Raw genomic sequence first — 25,691 nt, 5'->3', positions numbered from 1 at the left:
CCTCTAGAGATTAGAAGATTGTCTTCCTGAAATCAAACTGTGGCTTACTGATAACTTTATGCTTTTGAATGAAGATAAAACCCGAGATATTCTTATTGGTCCCCCACAGAATTCTAGCAAACAACCTACCGATCTCAGTATATTAAACTGTTACCTCACCTCTGAGGTTAAAAACCTTGGGTTTCTACTAGACAGTAGTCTAAAACTTGACAAGCAAATAAGGAAAAGCAATATTGCGATCACTACATTGGTTGATTTCCGGTTCAGTTCCGAATAGACTATAAAATGTTACTCTTTGTTTATTAAACCTTGCATAACCTAGCGCCACCATATCTTTCTGATCTGATCACTACTAAGGCCCAAACCCGATCGCTTAAATCAAATTCCAACTGCCATCTATTGCAAATATCTCGATCTGGTCTCAAACGCAGGGGCGATAGAGCCTTTGCAGTTGTGGGTTCGAAACTATGGAATAAGTTACCATTAAAAATTTGAATATCACCCACTTTATCTATTTTTAAATAGATGTTAAATAATTTTTTGAGTGCATTTACCATTCCCTAATGATGGTTCCAGGCTATACTAAATTGCTTCTTTCTTGGAAACTTTTACTGTTGTTTCTATTGTTTTATATTGCTGTTTTTACCTGCTACTGCTATTGTACATCACCTTGGTCAACCCAAGGTTTTAATTAAGTGTGCTTTAGAAATAAGCTTTGATTTGATTTGATACTTACCTGTAGGTTTCAAACAAGCCTAAATGACTTGATTTGTTTGATCAGGTTTGTTTAAATAGGGTTGGAACTAAACTGTGCAGTGCTGCGGCCCTCCAGGAACTGGATTTGAGACCTGTGCTTTAATGACTAGACTAGACCTTTAGTAGTTAGTATAAGTGATAGAAAGATAACAGGAGTGTTTTGACTGATAAATGTATTTTAAATTGCATTTTAATAAAACAAGAAAAGTATAGTATATCTAGAGTGTTGTTTATTGGGGAAAATGTTGCTTTTTTCAGAAAATCTTTTATGTTGAAACCAACAGAACTACTTTTGCAATTCTAAAAACTTGAATGACATTAATAGCTCCTTTATTTTAGTCAGTCATTCCTCTGTATTCATTAAATGCTTTATAAAGTCAAAAGAGTATGCATACGAGTATGTGTTTTGACGTAATGAAAGCCATCATGTGGTAATAAATGCCTTGGTTTTCAGGATGTTGCAGCATTGGAGAGTCAGCCACTGCTGGGGTTTTTCCTCCGAGAGGAGAAGACAGGACCTGCTCAAAAACTGCAGTTTAAACTCTACCATAAAAACACACTCTACTACATCTTTAGAGCTGAGGATATTCCCACTGCACAGAGGTACCCAAACAAGCGATCACCAAAAACATACTGAATGTCCACTTTTTTTTTTTTTCAGCAATGTTAGTTCCTGAAGTGTTTCTTTCATTAATTTTTTTCATCTTTAAAGACATTTATGGACTCTTTTTACTATATTCTGCGTTTAATGACTATCAGCATCTGACATTCTTGAAAGTTATTAAAATTTGGATTTTTTTTAAATTAATGTACATTAAAAAAATATAATACTTTGTATTATATAATTTATCGTTTTACTGTATTTTTGTCCTTTTTGATAATTATTTAGGCAAATAGCAATGCAAACCAATTATTTGTTGTACTCTTCCATTCACTGTGCACTAAGATTATCTGACTATGATGACTTCCACTGCTAAGAAATCTGAAAATGTAAAAAGGGTCCAGAAAAACAAATAAGTAGGCCCACACAGAATATGTGCCCACAGAAATTTGCTGATTTTTGTGCTCATTATTTAATCTATTGATTTGCTAATGTAAATGTGGGTAAATATATGTTTACTCCATTTTTATATTAATTTCAGTAATATTATAGAATGATATGCAAATATTTAGATTAGGGGTATCAAAATGACTTGTTTTTATGGAGCATCACCATGCGGATGAAGATGACTGGGTATTGGTTTAGAAACCATGTACTGAGGGTTACAATTAGGGCCAGACAGAATCTGTGGACTTTTTTTGTTATTTCTGCTGTGAATTTTGTCAAAGATCTGCGGATTTATGTGAAATGATTTTAGGAGTATCATAACTAAAAAACTTAATATATGAAGTAAAAAAAACTTTGTAACTTTTTTTTTATGTTTACAATGCAAATCCAGCTAGATCCACTTGGTAAACAAAGCAAGTCTCTTATATAATATATCTACTAAAAGACAAAAGAATATGACTTTACAAACTGTGTTGTAAATAAATCATATGAACGTTTTAATATTATTATCATTATATCACAGTAATATTAGTAAAAAATTATTTAAAAACTGAATAAATATAAATGTACACACATTTACACTAGTAAATTCCAAGGACTCAATGATGATGGGCTAAAAATCTGCGCACAGATTCCGTGTGGGCCTAGTTACAATGTACTGAGGGTTTTTCTGACATCATAGGTTACGATACAGTACACGTATGCGAGTTGCATAGTATGGTGAGGGAAGTGAGTTGCATACTATGGTGAGCCACAAGAGAGTAACTATGGTGAGGGAGTGTGACGCACAACATACATGAATTGCATATTATGGCAAGGGAGATGAGGTGTATGTACAAGTAATTTAAAAATGTTACAACTTGAAGTCACTGCCCCTTACTCAGTATTCAGTTTCAGTTGGAACCACGTCAACATACTGAAATAAAAGTTTCAGAAACTTCCGGTTCTATGAACTCCAAACATAATAATAATAAAAATAAGATTAACTCATGTTAATGTTCAGATCAATATAATTAGGTTATGAGGAATCCGTTAATGGCCTCAAAACCCAGGACAGGTCTGTGCTCAAAAGATAATTAGTTACTGTTTAAACTAAATCACCTCATTTTTACTTTTATTTCCTGACTTTGGCACTCTATAAAGTTTGTTTTAGAATTACAATAAAAAAAAAACATTGATTTATTTTTCATTCATGCTTTTTTTTTCAGGTGGATCGAGGCATTTCAGGAGGCCATGATTCTTTGACGGGTCTGGATTGAACTAAATCATAAATAAATGTCCGGGTCTCTCCACTGTGTGCACGGTTTGAGGTTTGAAGATGCGAAAATACCAGTGTAATGCCAAGAATGCTGGTAGATGTAGTTCAGGCATTAATCCTAACCTTAAGCACCCTAATGAAGGTCGTTTTAATCAAGACTGCCTGCAAACAAAAAAAGATGTGAGGTATTAATCCATCATTATTTTTCATTCTTAATGTTACATTTAGGAAACACTGCCTCTCAGCTTGTTTTCGGTGCTTGGCATTTACAATAATTCCAGCCTACAAAGTGTGCAGGAGTTAAAAGTGCCTAGTCTTGAGTTCAAGATGTTTGTCTTTAACTCCTGACCATTAGGTTATCCTTGAGTCACATTTCAATTGCCATTAAATCTAATTGCTGGTGCCGCCGGTCGCCTGATGAAAGTTTATAAAAGGATTTTTGGCCACTGGTGTGATTCATAGTCAAGTCTGAATGTGGATGAGCAAGTATGACTCGAGGAATGTCTGGTGCCAGGTCATGTGGCGCAGTCTGGCATGGTGCATTATGGGAGATTTTTGGATTCCACTGTGAATGCTGGGAAAGAAGGCTTAAAAGTTACCAGGCTTTGTCTGGAAGCATAAGCAGGCTACGGCAACTACGTATAAATTGTGACTACGTATAAATTGTGTCTTTAGATTTTGTTTTGTCCACAATTTGCTAAACTTAAGCATGGGTATTATTTAAGCAACAATTCATGGATTACATGCAACAATTTACAATTGATCGATTTGACATATATTGAATGTAATGATATATACTTGTCTTTATAGACAGAGACAAGTCAATGTATTAAATTTGAGTACAGTTCACACATACATTTTACATAATGACTCATGCAAAGTATGTGAGAATAAAATTGTAAGACTAAATGCCAGTTTTTAATGAACAATTAATTAATTTAAGCATTATATAAAAAAGCATATTAATTTAATGAACAATTTTGGCATTAGGTAGGTCCCAGAATGCTTTTTAATGAAAAATATGTGCGTTTGCTTACAATTTGTGCATTATACACAACATTTTTCATACGAATAATTTTATAAATAAGCAATTTACAGAATAACCATTTATATTAAATGCTAAATGTGTTCGAATAACAATTTTGCAAACAATTTATGCATGAAATCTGACATTTTGCAGAGGAAGAACTTTCCAAACAATGTATGTAAGAATGTATGAATAATTGTATGCACAATTTATACATATTCGTTCTGCTCATGTTTCCTCTAAGAACCTCTTTGTTTTTATTTGATTTTTTTTTTCAGTTAGCTTGTTACAGTTACAAAAATGTTTTTAATAATCTTAAACTCTTTTGTAAAAAGTAGGCATTTCAACTGATGTTTTAAACATTGTGTACTGGACAGAACTGGAAGTGTACATATTTTGTAAATGGTAATATAATGCAGGCGTATTTAAAAAATTAGTTCAGGATGTTTAATGGCCTCATGGGGTAGTAGTGAAGACACAGTGCCAGGCTGGCTAACTCAGCACTGTTTTTAACTTTTACTTTATAAAACAATATAGCACACCGGCTGTGAATACAGAGGAAAAATCTAGTGCTCTTATCAGGGAAAGACGTAACACACATTAAATACTCTAATGCACCTTGTTCAGGAACACGAGTATGATGACCTGATTATATTCTCTACAGTTTTCACTAAGGTCCTTTTCCATTTCAAGCACAACAAGCCACTGATGTTTTTTACTTTTTCTTTCTTTCACCATTTGAAGTGTAACCGCTCCAAGAAATGGATTGCTTTGAGGTTCTGTTCGATGTCAATCACATTTGTGTGTTGAATGTTTGTTTACATTTTGTGAGAATGTTCTGATTATGGAAAACTTTATAGATACACCACTGTTTTGTTTTTTAACCATATGATCCACTTTTTAAAAAAGTAAATATAATTGTTATTTTTGGTCATCATGGCACTAGTTTACTACGATGTCCCACAGTTTTGCAGATCTCAAGAAAGTTTTACGTCCTGAAGTAATGTTAATATCTTGAGGATTTCAAGGGAGTAGGCTATGCCCCAAGAAAAATGTAAAGAGCAAATAATTTTTAATAAATAATGTAATGTAATGAGATGTAACGTCTTTGTCTTATGTAAACTTCATATCTCGGACTGTGGTCGAAGGACCACTAGGGGGCAGCAGGGGAGTTCTGGGGTCTACTGAAAGAAAATATCACATGCAACATTTGTCTTGAGTGTATTTTTAAAAAAGCATTACTTGCTTTTTAAGGGAAGGTAACTTTATTAATTTAAATTGGGGAAACTTAGTAGAAATATAATCATCAGGTGTTCCTCACATAAACAACATCATAATACAACACACAATACAACGTACATAAAACGCATTAAAGGGCCATGAAACCCCCGTTTTAGCAGGATGTTTTCACACGTCAGATCAGCTGACTTGATAGTCCATTGCTATTTGAAAATCGAGTTGCTTGTGGGATAAAGGAAAACTTTGCATGCTTTTTACATTCATATGATTTTATGAATGATTCACACATTGGATTTAACAATCTATGTTTTTTCTTAACACAGATTACATGCTACCATTTATGAAAGGAGTTTTGAAATAAATTCAGATTGTATTATAATTTACATAAATATGATATATTTATGGGTAGTGGTGATTTATGGAAAAAGTGGGATGGACATTAAAAGCAGTGGTTTAAGTAAACGTTAATTTTTCTCAAAAATGTGCTATAGATGTTGAAAGAAGTTTTGTTATAATTAATTTTGGAATGTTTAAGCATTAGATGGAACATTTTTCATGATAATTTTACAAAACTAAAATGTTAAAGTATACTAAATTGTCATCATAATATTAAACGATTTGTAACATGTTTTGTGTAAAAATAGTTTTAGAGCAAATTTACATTATATGCAGAATTTGAAGGAATAATAATGATTTTAGGAAAACAATTGTTCATTTCATACAACATTTTGTGTTACCACCACAATCGGGGGCTGAAAAGGAGCGCTGAGGCATCCATGGACATTTTTAGAGAAAATTCATAAAAACAGCTATTTAAGCTCTGATTTTTATTTATAGACAATTTATTTAGAAACCTTATTTATATATATATATATATATATATATATATATATATATATATATATATATATATATATATATATATATAATTATTTATAAAAGTTTCTTCAAAGTTATTTCTTCAAAAGTTATTCAAATAAATTATGCTAAATTAGCTTATAATGCATTACTTTAGAATAAAAAAATTTGATTAAAAATTAATAAAATTTTATTTAAAAAAAATACTTTTACAGTACTGAAATAAACAGGGGAAAATGTGTTATGTAACAAAGACATAAAATGCATAACCAAAAACACATATTTTCCAAGTAAAATGATGCAATATAAAAAAAAAGTTATTTTTAAATTTTAGATCACTTTAATTTCTAACATTGAGTTTGGTCTGTATATATTAAACTATCTATCTATCTATCTATCTATCTATCTATCTATCTATCTATCTATCTATCTAAGTGTCCCTCGCCCCAAGTGTTACTATTATTAATCTTAATCAATACAAACATTGAAAACTGTATCCGTTAGCATAGCTCTGTGGGCTACTATAAATGTTATTTGCTAAGCTCAAATCACCCAGTAGGCTAAACTAAGACCGTTTAGTATGCAGTTTATCAGTAGGCAATATTTATTTTGACTTCCTAAAGGGTCACAATATATATGATGTCTAGTTCCTCATACTATCAAAATAAACTTGAATTCAGCCTTCACTAAAATCAATGCTGACGGCCTCGAATACGTTCGCGCATGCGCAGATGTGCGGGCCTCCTCTGAGCGGGTCGCGAACTCTGACCTCCTTTAGCTGCAGTGAGCCGTCACTTTACAATAATTTATCGTAACGCCGCGGGATTTGGATAATAACCCGCGCATTAAGGGTAAGAATAACCCTTTTTCTGTTAGCAAACAGCACTGTGCTTGCAGCAATTGTTTGGGATGAAAAATTCAACAGAACGTTAGCACTGTTATTAGCCGGCCTGCTAACACGCGTTAGCATCGCAACCGCTGGCATAACAAAAATATCAACAAATCATAAAACAAAGTCTTACAGACGATTGTATGCGTATAAATGGGTTATTTAGGAATAATACATGCATATAACAAGACAACTGAAGATTATAGTGGTCAACTAACACAGTTATTTAGCAGGCTAACGCTATCCATGCTATGCTGAGTAGTGAACATGTAAATACAACACACACAGATCCAAAATAATCACCAAATAAATATTCCCTTTTAAAATGCATCTTTTGATTAACTATACGTCTTTGAGATATGACTTTTGTGCTGTAATCCACGCGTGAGGAGCTGATGAGGAGAAGATCCTTCTGTGTATGTGCTGAGAGCTTTAACCCTTCAAGTATGACCTTTAACCTACAGGAACAGATCTAACTTTATCTTCCCGGATCAACACACACACAACACACACTCATTCCACTGTCGTTTCTGACCCCCGTCTGTCATTCAAGCTACATCGCGTTAATTCAGCTTTATTCGAGGCTTTAATAAACACTGAAAGCAAATCGCGATGCTAGCTGGTGTGCTAACGTAGCCACTGCATTCAGTTATTTCTCGATAATTCTGAATTGGTTGACAGTACTAAACATAAGAGTTACAATAATATACCTATGATTGTGTTATGTTTTCTTGTTGCGATTTAAAAAAAAAGTTTTAATCACGGTGTATGTTATTATCGCGAATTTGACAAGCTGCAAAAAAAGGTTACATTAACATGTATAACAGGAAAAACTACCCTACGTTTTTGTGCATTACTTTATTGTTTATTAATCTTAACCTGCAAATGGACAACAGTTAACACTTTACGATAAGGTCTCATTAGTGATTGTTAGTTAATGCCTTAACACATAAACAATGAGCAATAGCTACATTTATTACTGTGTTGATGTTTTTTAAGCAGCTGCACTTTTGTCATGTACCATTATCCCTAATAAATTAAACATAAGTGCTTGACTACATCTTTTAAAATAATATCCACATTTTACACCACTTTTTTTCTAAACAGTGCGAGAATCTTTGTATAAGTAGAACTTTTTGTGATTTTTGCCTCTTTATTATAAATTAACACCTTCCTAGTTTGTGAAGTTGCTTTGGACAAATACGTCTGCCAAATAACTAAATGAAAATGTAAATCTGTTATATTTTATTTTAAAGAATTAGTATAATTTTATTTCAATTTATCTTTATTTCTATAGCGCTTACATGATGTAGATTGTTTAAAAGCAGCTTAACATAGATGTTCTAGTAAACTGAAACTGTGTCAGTCCAGTTTTCAGAATTAAAGTTCAGTTTATTTTAGTTCAGTGTGGTTTAAAATTCACTGCGTAAAAAGTCCAAACACTGAAAAACAAATCCATTGATGCGCGACTCCACAAGTCCCAACCCAGATGTAGAAATGAACATCACCTAATATTGCTAATTGCTTTGCAAGTATCTTTAATTGTCAGTTTAGATGTACTGATCCTCAAGTGTCCTCAAAACCTTGAGTTTCTTTTTTTATTGTACACAAAAGAAGATATTTTTAAGAATGGTGGAAACTGAAAGCCACTGACATTCACAATGTTTTTTTGAAGTCAATTAGTACTGGTTTCCAACATTCTGCAAAATGTCTTTACTTAAGTTAAACAGAAGAAACTCGTTAACTTTTTAAAAATCATGTGAATTTTTTTTTACAAGTACTTGTAAAGTGTACAGTACTAGTTTGTAATCTATTATTTATTTATTTCTGTATGTTGTTAAATCTTTCCCAGTGATGGAATGCAGCCGGAAGGGCATCCACTGCCTAAAACATATCCTGGATAGGTTGGCGGTGTATTACACTGTGGAGACCCCAGATTAATAAAGGGACTAAGCCAAAAATAAAATAAATGATTTAATGTTGTTAAATCACTTGTATTTCTTAAAAGAAATAATGGCGACATGGGCCTATAGGACTTGCAGCAATGTGTTTACAGTATGTTTAATCATTTAGAAGATGCTTTTATTCAATAAACCTTCTAACCTTCTCTTGATCTCCAATGGTTTTGAATCGTAAAACAGATTGTTATGCTGCTTGATGTTGCCAACTTGTATTTTTAATTATAATTTTTCTTTATTTTATTATTATTATCATTATTATTATTATTATTCCTATTAATTTCCCCATAGTCAAATGAATCTGAAGTTTTCAAACAATTGCAGATAACAACTTACATCTGGATTGCAGAACAATATATAAAAAAAATTATACAAGTGTGTGTGTGTGTGTGTGTGTGTGTGTGTGTGTGTGTGTGTGTGTGTGTGTAGTATTAGGGGGCACTTGTTTGTCCTAATTAAACAGCACAACAAAACCCTGACTTATCAAGCCCAAACTATAGTATGCTTCTTTTTTATATGTATGCACACAATCATTCAAGGTATATTTCATTTTATTATTTGTACAAACATAGTGTTTCCAAGCACATTTCTTACTTTCTTTTTACATGTGTCCACACAGTCTTTCAAAATACATTTAATTTGACTTTTATGGGTAAACAGGTGTTTGACACATGCACATTTCAACAAAGTTAAGGTATACTTTAAAGTGTTATTGAATATTTTCACCATACATTTCTTGTCATTTAGGGCTAAAAAATTTAGTTTGATAATACACGCTCCAACATTTTGTTTTAGTGATATGTATGCTTGCACAAGCTCCGTCATTCAACACTTCAGTAGTGTAAAGTCATATTACATACAACTGACTGGTTCCAAGGAAACAGCTTTGTCATTGTTATTTTCAACTAGTTTTTAATTTATATAACTCTCTATTCATGTTCTTTAAAGTATCAGTGTTGCTTTAGGTGGGTGTGCAGCTGATGGGGCATTGCTAGCCATTTTCTGAAGAATTGGCATCATGGAAGGAGAAAGTCCCAGAATTCAGCTGGTCTCTGCAGATGGTGGCCTACAGGTGACTTACACTGCATTATTAATATATTGACCTTATTCTTGACGTACAAACTGGCACAACCATCCAAATCTTTTTGGCTAAAGACTACCAGTCTCATTCACTTCTATAACATTTTTAGATGTTAAAAATAGCTTGTTGTGCTGCTTGATGTTGCAAACTGATAATTTCTTAGTACATTCATGTATATTCACCAACATATTGCATAGGGCTTCACAATATATTGTTTCAGCATCGATATTGTAATGTGTGCATCTGCAATAGTCACATCACAATATTGAGTCTGGAATATAGTTGAGCAGGAGCTAAAGAATGTTTTTAATTACTGTATTTATACGGAATTTATATGATTTATGCAAAACAAAAAAACCTTGTTTTTAGTACAAATATTTACATTTTAAAGCAAAAACAAGATTATTTTATTCAACTCATTATTTTGCTTGTTTTAAGAAAAAACCTTTGTTCTTCTTAAGTTAATATTTTTACTTTATCTAGGATTTTTTTTAGATATTTGTAGTAGAAACGAGACAAAGCAAAGTAGGGTTAAACGGCAACAACAACCGCAACAATCTTTTAAAAAGAGTGACTCACAAAGTAAAATTTTGAATTACCTTGGATTTTTACCTGAAAAGACTGAAAAAAACAATAGATGAAAAACCCAAAATAGCAACAGGAAGCGTTTGTTGTTGTTTTTTTTTTTTACTAATTCCGTTTGGTATAATTTGCATCTTAGTTTTATGTTTTTTTTTTGCTGGTCAGTTAGCTACAAAATAAACAAAAGAAAGGAATACATTTTAAGTAAAGTGACTTGTAAATAATTCTTTTTTTAATAATAAGAGATTTATGAATTAAATTCTAGTAGACCTATTATAACATTTTAAAATAGTGTTTAATTTTTTATCGTTTCATAGATTTGAGTTATGAATTACAGCATCACAATAAAACTTGGTATCACGATTCTTCAGCTGGTATATTATCATAACATGCATTAATAGTATTGTGACAAACCTAAAGCAAAATGTAAGAAAAGCATTTTTTGCATTGTGATTATTCAATTTCCATATCTAAATACTGTTAGTCTCCCCAGAAACTGTCAAATAGAGCTCGTGAAACTGTGTTCATATTGCAATACTTATGCAGAAAAATAAAATATAGCAATATCAGATTTTTCCAATATCAAGCAGCCCTAGTATTAGAGCACACTGGCTTAAAGATATCTTTAAGACTAACATACTAATACTTCATTAAGATTTCAAGGGAGCTTTTGACACCACAAATTACTTCATACTACAAATGTCATTATTTATGTTTCCATCTAATGAAGTTTGTTGTCACGTGTTGTCTCAGATTGTGACCGAGCAACAGTTGGCCCAGAAAGTGCAAATAGTCACGGCCATTGATCAGGCTGGAGCTGGAAAGCAGCAGTTTATATTAGCTAACCTGGACTACCCCAATCAGGAGAAACTGTTCATTAAACAGGAGAACTCACCAGCCAAGGTCATCCTAACCTCTTCCGATGGCTCAGCCGTCAATCAACTGCTTTTCGCATCACCTGAACTATCAGGACAACAAATCCAGGTCAGCAAGCTCATTAAAACCACAAAGTAGGGGATGGATGGTATGACCAAAGTTCTATTTCACTGAATCAGAAATTTTATTGCACGGTAATAATATAAAATAGATAGAGATTCTGGAAACATCAACCAAAATGCTCACTCAAATGTTATGAGTTGAAATGAATGAAAAGAACCTAACCTTATTCCTTCCCATGATAGAAAATGGAGTTCTTGTAGGCTAATAATCAACACTTCATATTCAAATCATCTTAAAGGCAAGGCACATCAGCGTAATTTTGAGGCTTATGCAGACGTTTACATTTGAAGTCATTATTAGTTGATTTATTGAGCATTTTGATAATATCATTCTTAAAATATAGTAAGTGAAATATGAACTTTGACTAACCTTACATGACAACAAATTCCACTGCATGTCACATTTCACAGTAGTATGGACCAATAATATTTTTTATTAATAATAAACATACCTCAGTTAACATATTTTCACAGTTTCAAATAAATATAACTTTAAAATGTTAAATATGAGCAGTGTTTCCCCTTTAATTATATCAGGAGGAAGTTCATCCCCCCAAAATTATTTTTAATCATTTACTCACTCTTCACTTGTCACAAACCTTTAGGGAGTTTATATGGGATATTTTTTTGAAAAATGTTGCAAAACTGTAACCATTGACTTTCATATTATTTGTTTTTTCTTTCTGTGGATGTCAATGGTTTCCAACATTCTTCAGATTGTCTTACTTTGTGTTTAATAGAAAAGAGAATCATATAGGGGTTTGGTAACACTTGATTGTGAGTAAATCTTATGTTGATTTCATATTTTGGGCAAACTATGCCTTGAAGGGTATTTTGAAACTTGCTTTGAAATTTCTAGTGGTTTAATGGTGAAAAGTGTATATTGGTGTATTTACTTTTAAAGTCATTTTTGGCGATTTAACAGTAATTTCCTGGTAGTACTTTATAAACAGGATATATAGTGTAAACACATGGTGAAATGCATTCAAACACCCACCTGCTCTTAGCCTGCTGACCAAACATATGACTGTTTTGTGAGATATTCATTTCATTCAAAGTGTTTTGTTTTTCAGTTTGTTACAGATGGCTCAGATCAGGGCTCGATGAAGCCTCCAGTGGAGTACTGTGTAGTTTGTGGAGACAAGGCTTCAGGTATGGGACCCACACAGCAGATCACCAGATTATTAGCTTAGTTTTGGGCTTGATTTGAATAAAATAGTTTTTATTAAGAGTTTCTTAAAAGTTAAAATAAAGAAGTTATAGTTATTTAGGTTAAGTCAAGTTCCTCAATCCGGGTGATGTCACTTATTTTGCGACAACATGGGAAGGTGATGTGACACTCACCACATGTAGCAAAACCATAGCACGAAAAAGACAGCACAATGGGACATTGTAAGTTTGCTAATTTCATGGGTGGAAGAACTTAAGAATTAGAAAGATTTTGTGATTTGTAAAGAAACACTTTTGTAAATAAATGCTGTAACTGTATGTGGGTACAGGTCGTCACTATGGTGCAGTGAGCTGTGAGGGCTGTAAAGGTTTCTTCAAGCGCAGCATCAGGAAGAATCTGGTGTACACCTGCCGTGGGTCTGGAGAGTGTGTCATCAATAAACACCATCGCAACCGCTGTCAGTACTGCAGACTGCAGCGCTGCATGGCGCTCGGCATGAAACAAGACTGTGAGTCCCAAACAAATAGATAACTAAAGCCTCAGATTGTACAGCATCTTTAGTGTTTCCTTAAATTCCCTCAACAGCTGTTCAGTGTGAGAGGAAACCAGTGGAGGTGTCGAGAGAGAAGCCAGCAAACTGTGCGCCCTCTATTGAAAAGATCTACATCCGCAAAAACCTATGCAGCCCTCTCGCTGCAATGCCAACGTTTGTCAGCCAAAAAGAAAGCACTAGGTATGAGTGTGAATTTGTGAGTTTTTTTAGGGCTGTTGTGAGAAGGAAATTTCTCTTTAGGCAAATCTGGATGGTTCAATAGCATGATATGCGGTATTACTGCCAAACATAAAGTTTGCACACTGCGTATCCAGCTCTGGTGTCAAGTTTTTTTATTTACTACATATTTAAAATGAAAGATAGACACGTGTAAAATGTTTTCATTTAGCCGACTGTTAAACCCCGAACAGTAGTTGAAAACAAATAAAAAAAAAATCAACATATTATTTGATTAGCCTACCAAAATTAAGTTTATATTTTCATTTACAATTCGTTAATCTGAAAAAAGCATATAAACAGTTTAGCTTACCTTTTTTAAAATTTTTGTTTGGATATGTTTTTTATTAAATGAAAAAATAAACATACTTAGTTTTTTTAATTACACTTTTTGTAGTTTATTAGTTTATTAATTTAAATTGAAATTGAAATGATATGGGCTATACAGCTTGTACGTATAATTGATATGCACCGATTGTGCTTTTGCCAGATTTTCTAAACTAGGCTGTATGTAGGCTTTTAAACAGTGGCTGAAAGGTGTTATTTTCACATCTGTATTTGACTAAGATGCACAATTAATCAAAAACATATTTTCATGTGCGTTTCGGCTGTAAAACTAGCTCTGTAATCCGCTGTAAATCTTCTCCAGCAGCTGCTTTCAGATGGAGAAGCGTTTATTATACAGAGCTATAGTTCACTGACAAGCTACTCATAAGATTGCAGACAATTTAATGAGCAAATGATTCTGCAACTTGACAGCTGTTTGCATTGCTTCTAAGTGAATTAAACCTGCGGTGTTGTTGCTAATCTGAAAACACAGGAAAATACTACATTATAATATAACACGTTTTTGCTCCAAAATTTATTAGTTAGTTATTAGTTAAATTCTCCACTCTTTGATTTCCTTTGTCTCTTCTTTGCGGCTTATTTGCGGTTTCTATGCAAGAGCGCCCTCTGACCTTCGGATGAGATTTACTACGGATCACAGAGTCGTGCTTTCCTGACACGATGTTTATGAGAATCTGAGCTATTGCTGAAACACAAATTTGATCTTTTTTAAAAACTATTCTTTTAAGTACTTATTTTTATTAACAAGATGAGACCTCAGATTCAATGTATTGCTATAGGAACCATACTTTTACAAATGTATATCTGTATTTGGGTTTTTGTTCAGTTTGTTCAGGCAAAGTAACTTCCTAATTTGGTACTGGAATGTCATTGCATCAGTCTTAAATCACTGGATTCAAACAGTTGGCAGGGAAAATTACACTCAAAACACTCTGGTATTCTGGTATAAATTATTTTATGTTTAGTGCACAATAAAGAAGTATAAAAAAGAAAGAAAGGCAGTCAATATTTTATGGAGCGTTTAATTATCATGTAAAGCAAAACACATTTGCTTAAGTTCACACAGTGCTGTCTTTTCTTTTGAATTTGTGTGTTTGTTTTTGTTGTTGTTGTTGTTGTTGTTGTTGCTTTTATTTCTAGTTCTCATTCTTTGTCTGGTCGCAGGCCCACTAGTTTACTGGACTCCAACATGCTCTTGAATATCCAGCAGTCCATTTCCAAACTTGACAACACTATTTTAATTCCTTCTTCACCAGATCAGGTAAAAAAGTTTTTTTAGTAGTAATATGCATAAAAAAACTATGAAAACCAAAGTGTTAAAATTATATATTGTTAAGATGCAAATTCCTTTAGATAAGCCTTAAGTAAAAGATGCACATAGCTCTACATAATGATCTATTTTCCCATTCCACTTAATAAACATCAACTGTTGAAAAATCTAACCCTAATATTTTGTCATAAGATTCATAGTGTAACAGTAATATGGTCATATGTATATTCATGTTTTGTGACATTCACTTTAGAATGATTCCAGTCAGGGAGATCTGGGAACTCTGGCCAACGTGGTCACATCTCTCGGTCACCTCAACAAAAGTCGGGAGATGATGGACAGCAGTACTGACCTATCAGGAATCGATACCATGAGTAACGATGACAGCGTTATGACAGACATTCAGAGGGAGGAGTCAAATGACGTTACTCGGTGAGCAAATGCTTGTATCTGAACTTGTATAGCTCAGATTTTATTTTTTATTTTGTTTTCATTCATTTGTACATGTTGTGCCAGGACTAGCTATAAAACTCTGTAAAAAATCTGTAGTCTCTGGGCAGGTTATTGTTACAAAATCGTCAATTACAAATTTAAGCTGTCAATTACAAATTTAACAATATGTTCATACAATATAACATATTATTTAATCAAATGAAAAACAAATCAATCATTACATAATTTGATTATCCTTAGGCCAAACTTTAACCATAATTTCAAGTCTTGTTCCATAAGCCACTTTCTTAAATTTCGTTAAACAATCACCTCTACTTGATGGTCTAGTTTAATATTGTCTTTACAGAAAGTCACTGATTGTTTGTGGTGGTGATGCAAGATTATGAAGTAATTTCTACATTAACCCTTCTGTTGACTTATGAGTCAAAATTGACCTGGGTACCATTTTAACAACAGAAAGAAAAAAAATATCTTGAAGTTTGGTGACTTACTCTAAAATTACGCCAAAATTAGAAAAAAATAATTTATTGTTATCGTGAAGGCTACACACATTCAGGGTAAATCGTCTGTACTTCGTGAAGGGTTGTCACGACACTGGAATTTGATACCGATACTGAATTTTAAAAAACGTCTATTGGCCGTAAAGGTCATCAGTTTGCTGAACTCACTGCTGATTACTGAGTACAAATAACAAATACAAGGACACTGGAGCGTTTCAAAGTCATGTCAATCAGCTAGTTTGTCTATTAGCTGACAAGCGATCTGCTGATGAATCACTGCGTTAAAATGCTCCATTGTCTCTGCACAGCAAAATCCTCTGAGTAAAATTTATTTGTATTTGGGTCTACAAATATTTATTGGTATTTGGCTTACAAGTATTTGGTCACTCTCTAAATTGAGTTAATGTTACTCAAGTTAATGAGACAATTAAGGGATTAATTAGGTGATTATTGAGGACTGATGATGAACACTTACTGTTATTAAGCAGAAACATAGAAGAGAGACACAAAACTACTACTGACTTCAGTCACAGCCTTAGATGGAATCAGCTGAAATATAATACATTGAATTTCTCAAAATCTCAGCAATCAACTCGATTAATAAGCAACTCCACAAACAGCAGCTTTACTTATTACCAACCTGTTTGCTCTTATTTAAAGAGGAACCAAATACTGTCTAAACTGAGTAAGATTTTGCTTTGTGTATCTGTGTTTATTTACACTCAGCAAACATCGGTAAGTTTAGTGAACCGATGACCTTCACAGCCAATCACACATTTCTGTTAAGCACGTAAGCACAATGACAAATCAGCGCTGTTTAAGGTGCTTAAAAGTTTTTGTTTTTTTTCTCCAGTATTGATTTGTACTGAATTCCAATATTGTGACAACCCTAACTTTGGGTCAATGAGGACCTAACATGTATAAAACCATTTTTAAACCACAAAAAACTACTGGCTCACTCCATCACACATGGACCACAAGAATCTGCTACGTTGTTATACTTATGCAGGTACATTTAGCATTAGAAAATATACCCTTTACTTGAGTCAAAAATGAGTATTGTCCACTGATTAACATTGATTTAAATAAACCACAATGATAAGAGAAATCTTAAACATTCACAGAGTTTGCGATGAGGATGAGGTTAATTCTTTATGCTAAATAGATTTGAAATTAAATTTAGCTGCTTTATTTTAGAGGTTGAGTGAATGCGGGTCATTTTTTCCCCGAAGACAAATGGTGTACACCAAATTATAAGACTGCACAAGGATTAAACACACATCATTAAAAAAAACAAAAAGTTAATTATTTTCAAATAATTTTAATATTATTTCAGTGATGACAGCTCCTTGTGTTTTTGCTTGGTATTTTACAGCTTGTTTATGATGTTCAAAAGCTTAGGTTTGTTGGTTTGTTTGTCTCCAGAGCTTTTGACACGCTCACAAAGGTGCTAAAGGCTGAGGAGAGTTGTGGAGAAGAGGTGGCTGATGGGGCTGTGGCTGTTAGGGATGACGAACAGACCTCCGCGCTGCTAGAACTAGAAGGACCGCTACTCTCAGATATGCACGTGCCCTTTAAGGTCAGTTGATTTCCACACGCTTCAGTTATAGCAGCAAATATGCTCAAATAGGGCCACTCCAGTCACTAAATGTTAAATATTGTGTGTAGCTGATGATGCCGCTGCCCATGCCGGATTTCCTAAATCTGAATTACATCTGTGAATCAGCTTCCCGTCTGCTTTTCCTCTCCATGCACTGGGCTCGATCGATTCCAGCTTTCCAGGCTCTCGGGTGAGTGTGTGTTAATGACCTAGATTTAAACACTATTTTAGGCAATGAGTAGACAGCACAAAATAAAGTTGTAAAAAGAGTAAAATATCATTTTAATCATCAAATTCTTTTTCTTTTTTTATGATTTATACTTTTTTATTCAATGATTCAACAGTACAATCAGTTTACAAATCAATTAAATCATTTTTAATGCCCCCTCTCCTACCCCACTCCAACAGTGTGTCAGGTACAGTAAACAGTTATGCTCAAATATCTACATACTCCTTGAGTAATTTAATAAAATGTGAATGATTTAAATAAAATAAGAGAGATCCTACAAAATGTAGTTTATTTTATATTTAATACTCTCCTGAGTAAATAGATAAAAAAATCTAGCTGAAATTATTAAAATAACCCCCTAAAAAGTGAATGTACCCTTGGTTTTAAGTACTGAGTGTGGTTTCTTAATGATCTAGGAGTTCTTTTTCTGCCTTGTTTATGAGTCTCTTGTTTATTCTGAACAGTTAAACTGACTGCTGTTTTTCAGAAAAATCCTCAATCTCCTGCAGATTCTTCAGTTATCTAGCATCTTCTGCAGATTTAAACCATTTCCAGCAGTGACTGTGTGATTGTGAGATCCATCTTTTCATACTGAAGATGAATGAGGGACTCAAACACAACTGTTAAAAAAGGCTCAAACCCTCACTGATGCTCCAGAAGGAAACACAAGACATTAAGAGCTGGGGGGTGAAAACTTTTAAACAGGATGAAGATATTCAATTTGTTCTTATTTTTTTTTAAATATAATTTTTCCTTCATTTAGTACTGCCCTTTGGAAATAACAGAAAATCCTTGGATTCATCCTGGAACACAAATTAAATGCAATTTACCTTAATTGTCAAACTCTAAAGATCCCCCCCACACACACTCTTAATGTCTTGTGTTTTCTTCTGGATCATCAGTGAGGGTTTAAACCTTTTTTAACAGTTGTGTTTTGAGTCCCTCAATCATCCTCAGTATGAAAAGATGGATCTCACAAACACACAGTCACTGCTGGAAAGGGTTTAAATCTGCAGAAGATGCTTGAAAACCAAAGTATCTCCAAATGATCGAGAGTTTTTCTGAAGAATGGCAGTCAGCTCAGAACAAACAAGAGACTCATAAAAAAACCATCATAACACAGACAAAAACCTTTGTAGATCATCAGTAAATCACACAATGTATTGAAAACCAAGGGTATGTACACCTTTGATGGTTACTTTTGTGGTTATTTTATTAATTTCAGCTAGATTTATTATTAACATATTTTATGTAAAACATCTTACTTAGGCCAGCATTAAATAAAACATAACATGCATTTGTATGATCTCTCTTATTTTGTTTAAATTATTTACATTTAAACATATTTTTCAAGGCGTATGTAAACTTTTGAGCACAACTAGTTTGCTATTTTATGTGATTTAGAAGTACTGAATAGTTTATAAGTACTGAATGAACGATGAGTATGTTTAGATTCAGTGTTGCCTGCATTCTCCACCATATTTTATATAGAGCTCACTATAGAGCATTCTGAGTTGCCTTCAACATTGAGAGCACATGCAGTGTTTCTTAGGTTGTGTCCATAAAATTTTAGGGAGGCCCTGAGCTGTTCTGAAAAATTTGTATTTGTAAGATTTTATAAATGCCTTAGTTTGTGTTCTGAAGACGAACAAAGCTCTCCTGAGGTTGAAACAGCCTGTGGTCGTGAAATTAGTAAAATAATTGTAATTTTAGGTTGAAATAACACTTCAATAAAATACTTTATTATTGATTTATTTTTTTGTATATTAATAATTTAATAATTGTATTTTTATTGGGTTAATACCACCAGTCACAATCAGAAAAAAGAAATGCCTTTTCAATAATTTATTAATATACTGTTATGACTTTTGTTTTCTGAACAAACTAAACATTTTCCAAATTATATATTAGAGCCATTTATAATATGATTTAAAAGCAGTTTAAGCAGTTTTCTTTATACAAGATAGGGATGCACAATAATAGAAAAAAATGATCATCACTATTATTTTGCTTAATGTTAATCAAGATTAATAATGACGATTATTCCTTTGGTTAACTTTTATTGACTTGTGTATTCTTATTTAATTTCACAGCCACAAATAAAACAACAACATAAACAGAACATGTGTAGAATGGAGAGGCTTCTCTGACTATTTTTTTTCTTAGCCGTGGCAAATAAAATTAATTAATTAAATGAAACTGTGAATTTTAAACATTTCTCGAAAAAATAAAAAACAATTGCAATCTAGATACAGTCAGGTCATGCTTTTAACCAATACAATCCCTAAAGTCTGCCCATTAAAATAACTTCTTTGTATTTATACTGTAAAATCACGACAATATTTATTTAATGATTGTGGGTCACAAATTTGTGTATCGTATATCATTAATCGTGCAACAGTAATACAAGAAGCTGTAAAAATGCTTTTTACACTTTATAAAAAGTGTCCCTTGCACCAGGATTTATACATATGGGTCTACATGGGATTAAAATTATTATTTTTAATTTCTAAGTAAGTTAGCAGTATGTTGTTCTATAAGCTAGTCCACTCCAAAACAATGATAAAAGTAGCTTCTAGAAGACATAAGCGTTCAAAAGGTTCACTTCCACCATTATGGTTCTAATATTCAGCAAAGATTTTACAATTCCGCTTCTCTGAAATTTTAGTCCAATCAAATTGTCTCCTTTATACTTTAAATAAATGCTAGAGCTATGGCTAAAATTAGTCGTTTGTTCACACAATTATTATTTTTTATATGGTGAATAGCACTATATAAGATTGGATCATATGCATAATTCAGAACAGACAGCAAAAGAAATCAGAACCTGATTAAATGTTGACAGAATGCTGTACTTGAAAGTGATAAGTTGGAGATTAGATAATAGTTTTAACTTTGGCTTTATTCTGTGTGTTTTTGGTGTTAAGCTCAGAGAACGGCATCACACTGATGAAGGCCTGTTGGAATGAGTTGTTCGCCTTAGGTCTGGCTCAGTGTTCACATATTATGAATGTAGAAACCATCCTCACGGCCATAATCAACCACTTACAGACCAGCTTGGATGAAGGTATGTGGATTTGTTACGCCTGTTTTTCTTCCATTTTTATGTGTGTTTTCTATTTGTGTTATACATTTTTAACTTCTATTTAATACACTTTTCTTAGTTAAATTAAGGGTTTGGCAAACCTTTTAGGCACCACACCATATTATGTTTACAAAAGTGATTTTTCATTTAAAGAAGGAGTTGTAAATTTAAATAAAGAGTCCATTGCAGTCAAACTAAACAAAATATTAAAATTAAATTTGTATAATTGTATAATTTGTACTTTGTTGAAACAAGTTAAAAATAAGTTAAGTTTTTTTTCATATAAATTATTATTACCATCACATTTTAGTGAGAATCTTCTGTAAATTATGGTAGAAAATGCATGATTTAATATTTAGTTTTATTTATTTTAATTATAAGAAAAATAGCTTTCCCTAATTTTTTTGTATTTAAAAAAATATTGCAAATTTTCACACTCCAGTTTGTAAACTCTTGAGTTATTTCACTGACACGTAGATGGCTAATGAGAAATGTCTGTTTGCCTCAGAAAAACTGTCTCCAGAGCGGGTGAAGCAAGTCATGGAGCATATCTGGCGCATGCAGGAATTTTGTAACAGTATGAGTCGCATGAGTCCTGATGCCTATGAATATGCTTACCTCAAAGCTGTGGTCCTCTTTAGTCCAGGTGAGAACAACTGGAGTTCATCAGAATAATAATAAAATTACATTTTATAAAAAAGAAAGAATGGAGTTGATTGTTGGTGTTAATGTGTGCTGTAGATCACTCAGCCGTAGATGGCACACTTCAGATTGAACGATTTCAGGAAAAAGCCTATATGGAACTTCAGGATTATGTGAGCAAAGTGTATCCAGAGGACACGTATCGGTGAGTGACTCCAGCAGTTTACAGAAAGTGGATATATGGATTTTGTGGATTTATTGAGCTATGAATTTGAGAAAAATCAAAAAGTCAGTGTGAGTCTCAAGGTGCTGAGACTTTTATTTTAGTATGTTGATGTGCTTCCAACTGAAACTGAATATTGAGTAGGGGCGGGGCTAGTTAATTGTTCACCTAAATAATAACAATGTGCGCCAGCAATATAAACATACCTTTCGCATGGACTTTAATACTTGTATAGGTCAATATAACTAATGTTTTCATTTAGTGTAATTTGATAATCAAGGTTATTTCAATACATATTTATTTAATACCTTTTCTGAAGTTTATACCTTGATATTGTGTTGTGTAAAAGTGAATATAAACATAGGTCCAAATAGTTTCTCATTCTGTTCAAAAGTTTTTATGCTCTGGTTTTTAATTCAATCTTTTTTGTTGTCCTCTGTATTAAAAGAGGGATCTCAAAGTGATTGTATTTTTTAGAAAGGGATCAAAAACACAAAAATAACGTACAACTAAAAACTGTAAAAGACTATCCGCTTGTTAAGTGTGACGTCACGCGAAGCGGCTTCCGGGTCCAAGCGCTCTATTCAACTGAAAGGGGAGATTCATGAAATGGTCATAATAAACGTTTACAAAGCGACAACGATCGCAGTATATATGTCCCTGCCTAATATCCGATGGCCAGAAAGTGATTAATTTTTTTTATAAATTGTTAAATTTTTGGTATTTGTTATGCAGCAAGCCCAGAGATTGTTGTGTACTCTATGATTTTATATAAAATTAACTTTAATGTGTCATAGGAATAAACTGTGATCATAAACGAATGATTTCTCCACTCAAATGAATGGAGGCTTGGACCCGGAAACAGTATTACATACGTCACAAAAACGTCACCACTTAACAAGCGGATTAAGCATTAAGGGTTTGTAAACTTTTGAACTGTGTAATTTTATTTAATTATGTAATTGCTGTATTTGAAAAGTAATATATGTAATTTTAAATAGTATTGGCTCTTGTGGACTATGTGTAAACCTGTACGTGAAATATCCTATTCAGCTCAGGACTAAAAAAATATATGTTTGAATTATGTATAATGCCCCTATTTTAATAAAATTATTAACATTTTGTACAATCTGCAAGGGGTGTACAAACTTTATAATACAATAAAATAATAATAATTATAATAAAAGTATTGTTTTACAGGACAAAGTTTTTGGTTTAGTTTTTTGGTACAATGAAGGTTTGTTATTATATATTTAGTATGGGGTTGTCATGAGTATGGCTATTTCTGCTGATATGGCATTATAATATAAGATTAAAATAAATAAAAATAAAATTTACAGGACAAACCATTGTAAAACAAATAATTGCCTCATTACCCTAATTTGCCTAGTTAACCTTATTATCCCAGTTAAGTCTTTAAATTGCACTTTAAGCTAAATACTAGTATCTATCTAGTAAAATATCAGCCATATCACCCTGCAACCCAAGGCTGGTGACTTACTGAAGCTAAGCAGGGCTGAGCCTGGTCAGTACCTGGATGGGAGACCACATGGGAAAGCTAGGTTGCTGTTGGAAGTGCCTATATAGTGAAGGGGGGCGCTATACTGTCAGTGAGTGTTGTCTTTTGGATGAGACATTAAACTGACATTAGACTCTCTGTGGTCATTAAAAATCCCATGGCACTTCTGGCTAAGAGTAGGGGTGTAACCCCGGTGTCCTGGCCAAATTCCCTCCACTGGCCCTTACCCATCATGGCCTCCTAATAATTCCCATCCACCAAAATGGCTCTATCACTGTCTCTCCATTCCACCTATAGCTGGTGTGTGGTGAACAAACTAGCATTGTTGTCTTGTGGCTGCCGTCGCATCATCCAAATGGATGCTGCACACTGGTGGTGGTGTGGAGAGACCCCCCCCTTGATTGTGAAGCGCTTTGGGCATATGGCCACACAAGATAAATGTGCTATATAAATACGCGTTACATTACATTACAATATTATTTTCTGTCATCATGACTAAAATTAAAGAAATTGGTTTTAGAAAGTAGTTATTAAAACTATTATATTAAGAAATGTGTTTAATAAAATCCTTCCTCCGTTAGACAGAAATTGGGGAAAAAATATAAAACAATTAAAGTTTACCAGAAGGGCTAATAGTTCTGACATCAGAAATAAAATCACTTAATAATAATAATGTTCTTATTTGAAATTCTGAAGACTTGTTTTATGAGATAATTATCTCTAATCATTAATTCTTCTCTCCTTCAGTCTTTCAAAGTTGTTAGTTCGTCTGCCGGCTCTGCGGCTCATGAGCGCAGCGGTCACCGAAGAGCTGTTTTTCGCAGGCCTCATTGGCAACGTCCAGATCGACAGCATCATTCCGTACATCCTCAAAATGGAATCTACCGACTACAACAGCCAGCCAATCAGCGGCGTCGAGTGACGAACCCCGCCCACAGCCTCACCCATCAGCTTTAACATGTCTCCGGCTTTGCACATTCAGACGCTTTATGATATAATCATACAAATTTTGAATGAGAAAATCATTTTGTTATGACTTTGCTTTTTCATTTTGGTCAGTGATCGTGTCTATGGGTTTTGTAATATGAATTACCACAACTGTTGTGGTTCAGTCCTTCGGGCTTTTATTGTATTGCTGTAATTATGTTTAAAAAGTGTCTATGAAGACACAGAAGTGCAAGAACCTGTTCTGGAGAACTTGTTCTAGAGACCTTCCCCCCCAAAAGCACTGACTTTCTCTGTATGTATATGAATTGTGTATATAGGACTAATAATAAATGTCAAATCAAGGACAAAAATGTGTATATTTTTATTTTTGTTTTTTTTTATGTTTAGGAAATGTTGTCATTGTTTTCTATTTATTATCTTATATATTTCATTGGCTAATCCTTACTCTGAGAGTGCAACCATTGTAAAAAATCATTTAGTAATCACTATTGAATAGAAAAGTCTTTTGGACTATCATGGGGAATTTTCCGATTATTTCTTTCAGAACCTTGTGAATTCTGTAAAGTTTAAATGGATATTTGTGTTGTTTTTTATTATTATTATTAAAGGTTGAAATCTGTTTTCGGAAACAAGCTCTGAACAACAAAAAGCATCATTAATCACACTTTTTTTTCTTTGAGGACTATCTAGAAGACATTGGCAAACAAATTAAGGCAAAAACTAGTGTAATTCTGTTATAAATGAGATTGTTTTGTTTTTTATTGTAATAAGTTCATTAATAAATGTAAAAGAAAAGCTATTAGCTAATATAAAACAATGTTTTCTAGTCATTTTTAAACATTATTAAAAAAATTTTGGAAATTAGCCAAGTATATATATTAGCCAAGTATAACCTCAATCAAGTTTGGTTTTTGGCCCTTTATAAGAAAAAGTTCGGACACTCCTGATTTAAACGAAATTCAAATGGCACATTTGGAAACAATGTAGAGACAAGCCCAAAAAGATCATATGGAAACAAACACATTCAATATGAGTGGACTGCTTTTGTTTACAATTAGGAAAACTTTGAATTGTCAGTTTTGTGCAATGTCATTTTATATGATTTTATTTTTGATTTATGGTTGTCTTTCAATGTGTGACTTTTTTTTTTTTTTTTGCAGTTTTGTTGATTTAAGCCTTTTTTAAATACTAGTTTTAATATTGATACTAAATAAGTTAAGTAACTAACTAATTGATGACA

General features: G+C 33.0%; 2 protein-coding genes across 8 annotated transcripts in view; both read left to right on the top strand.

The window, feature by feature from the left end:
• The window catches only part of fgd6 (FYVE, RhoGEF and PH domain containing 6), a 50,040-nt gene extending 44,856 nt beyond the window's left edge, over window positions 1–5,184 (top strand). For 5 of the 6 annotated variants that reach the window (XM_087246781.2, XM_087246779.2, XM_087246780.2 and 2 more), the window contains 2 exons: window positions 1,211–1,359; window positions 3,013–5,184. In XM_087246781.2, the coding sequence (XP_087102907.2) occupies window positions 1,211–1,359; window positions 3,013–3,049 (186 nt within the window). In that variant the 3' untranslated portion in view covers window positions 3,050–5,184. 6 annotated transcript variants of the gene reach the window in all.
• Window positions 5,185–6,911: 1,727 nt separating this feature from the next.
• On the top strand, window positions 6,912–24,801 carry nr2c1 (nuclear receptor subfamily 2, group C, member 1). 2 transcript variants are annotated; one of them, NM_001020622.1, is given in 14 exon segments: window positions 6,912–7,037; window positions 9,982–10,105; window positions 11,450–11,680; window positions 12,768–12,846; window positions 13,194–13,373; window positions 13,451–13,598; window positions 15,147–15,243; window positions 15,506–15,684; window positions 17,631–17,784; window positions 17,874–17,995; window positions 20,962–21,101; window positions 21,628–21,765; window positions 21,861–21,966; window positions 24,251–24,796. In NM_001020622.1, coding segments are annotated over 13 exon segments (1,803 nt in total). In that variant the 5' UTR covers window positions 6,912–7,037; window positions 9,982–10,051; the 3' UTR covers window positions 24,426–24,796.
• The last annotated feature ends 890 nt before the right edge of the window (window positions 24,802–25,691 follow it).

The sequence above is a fragment of the Danio rerio genome, chromosome 4 (assembly GCF_052040795.2).
Source record: "Danio rerio strain M-AB ecotype USA chromosome 4, GRCz13ab, whole genome shotgun sequence".
NCBI classification, from domain to species: Eukaryota; Metazoa; Chordata; class Actinopteri; order Cypriniformes; family Danionidae; genus Danio; species Danio rerio.
This window is presented reverse-complemented; position numbering and strand designations above follow the sequence as displayed.

Coding starts and splice junctions, on each gene's coding strand:
- nr2c1 (XM_087246736.2), top strand. CDS start 10,052: ATGGAAGGAGAAAGTCCCAGAATTCAGCTGGTCTCTGCAGATGGTGGC. Junction 10,106..11,449: donor CTGCAGATGGTGGCCTACAG/GTGACTTACACT, acceptor GTGTTGTCTCAG/ATTGTGACCGAGCAACAGTT. Junction 21,967..24,250: donor TATCCAGAGGACACGTATCG/GTGAGTGACTCC, acceptor TCTCTCCTTCAG/TCTTTCAAAGTTGTTAGTTC.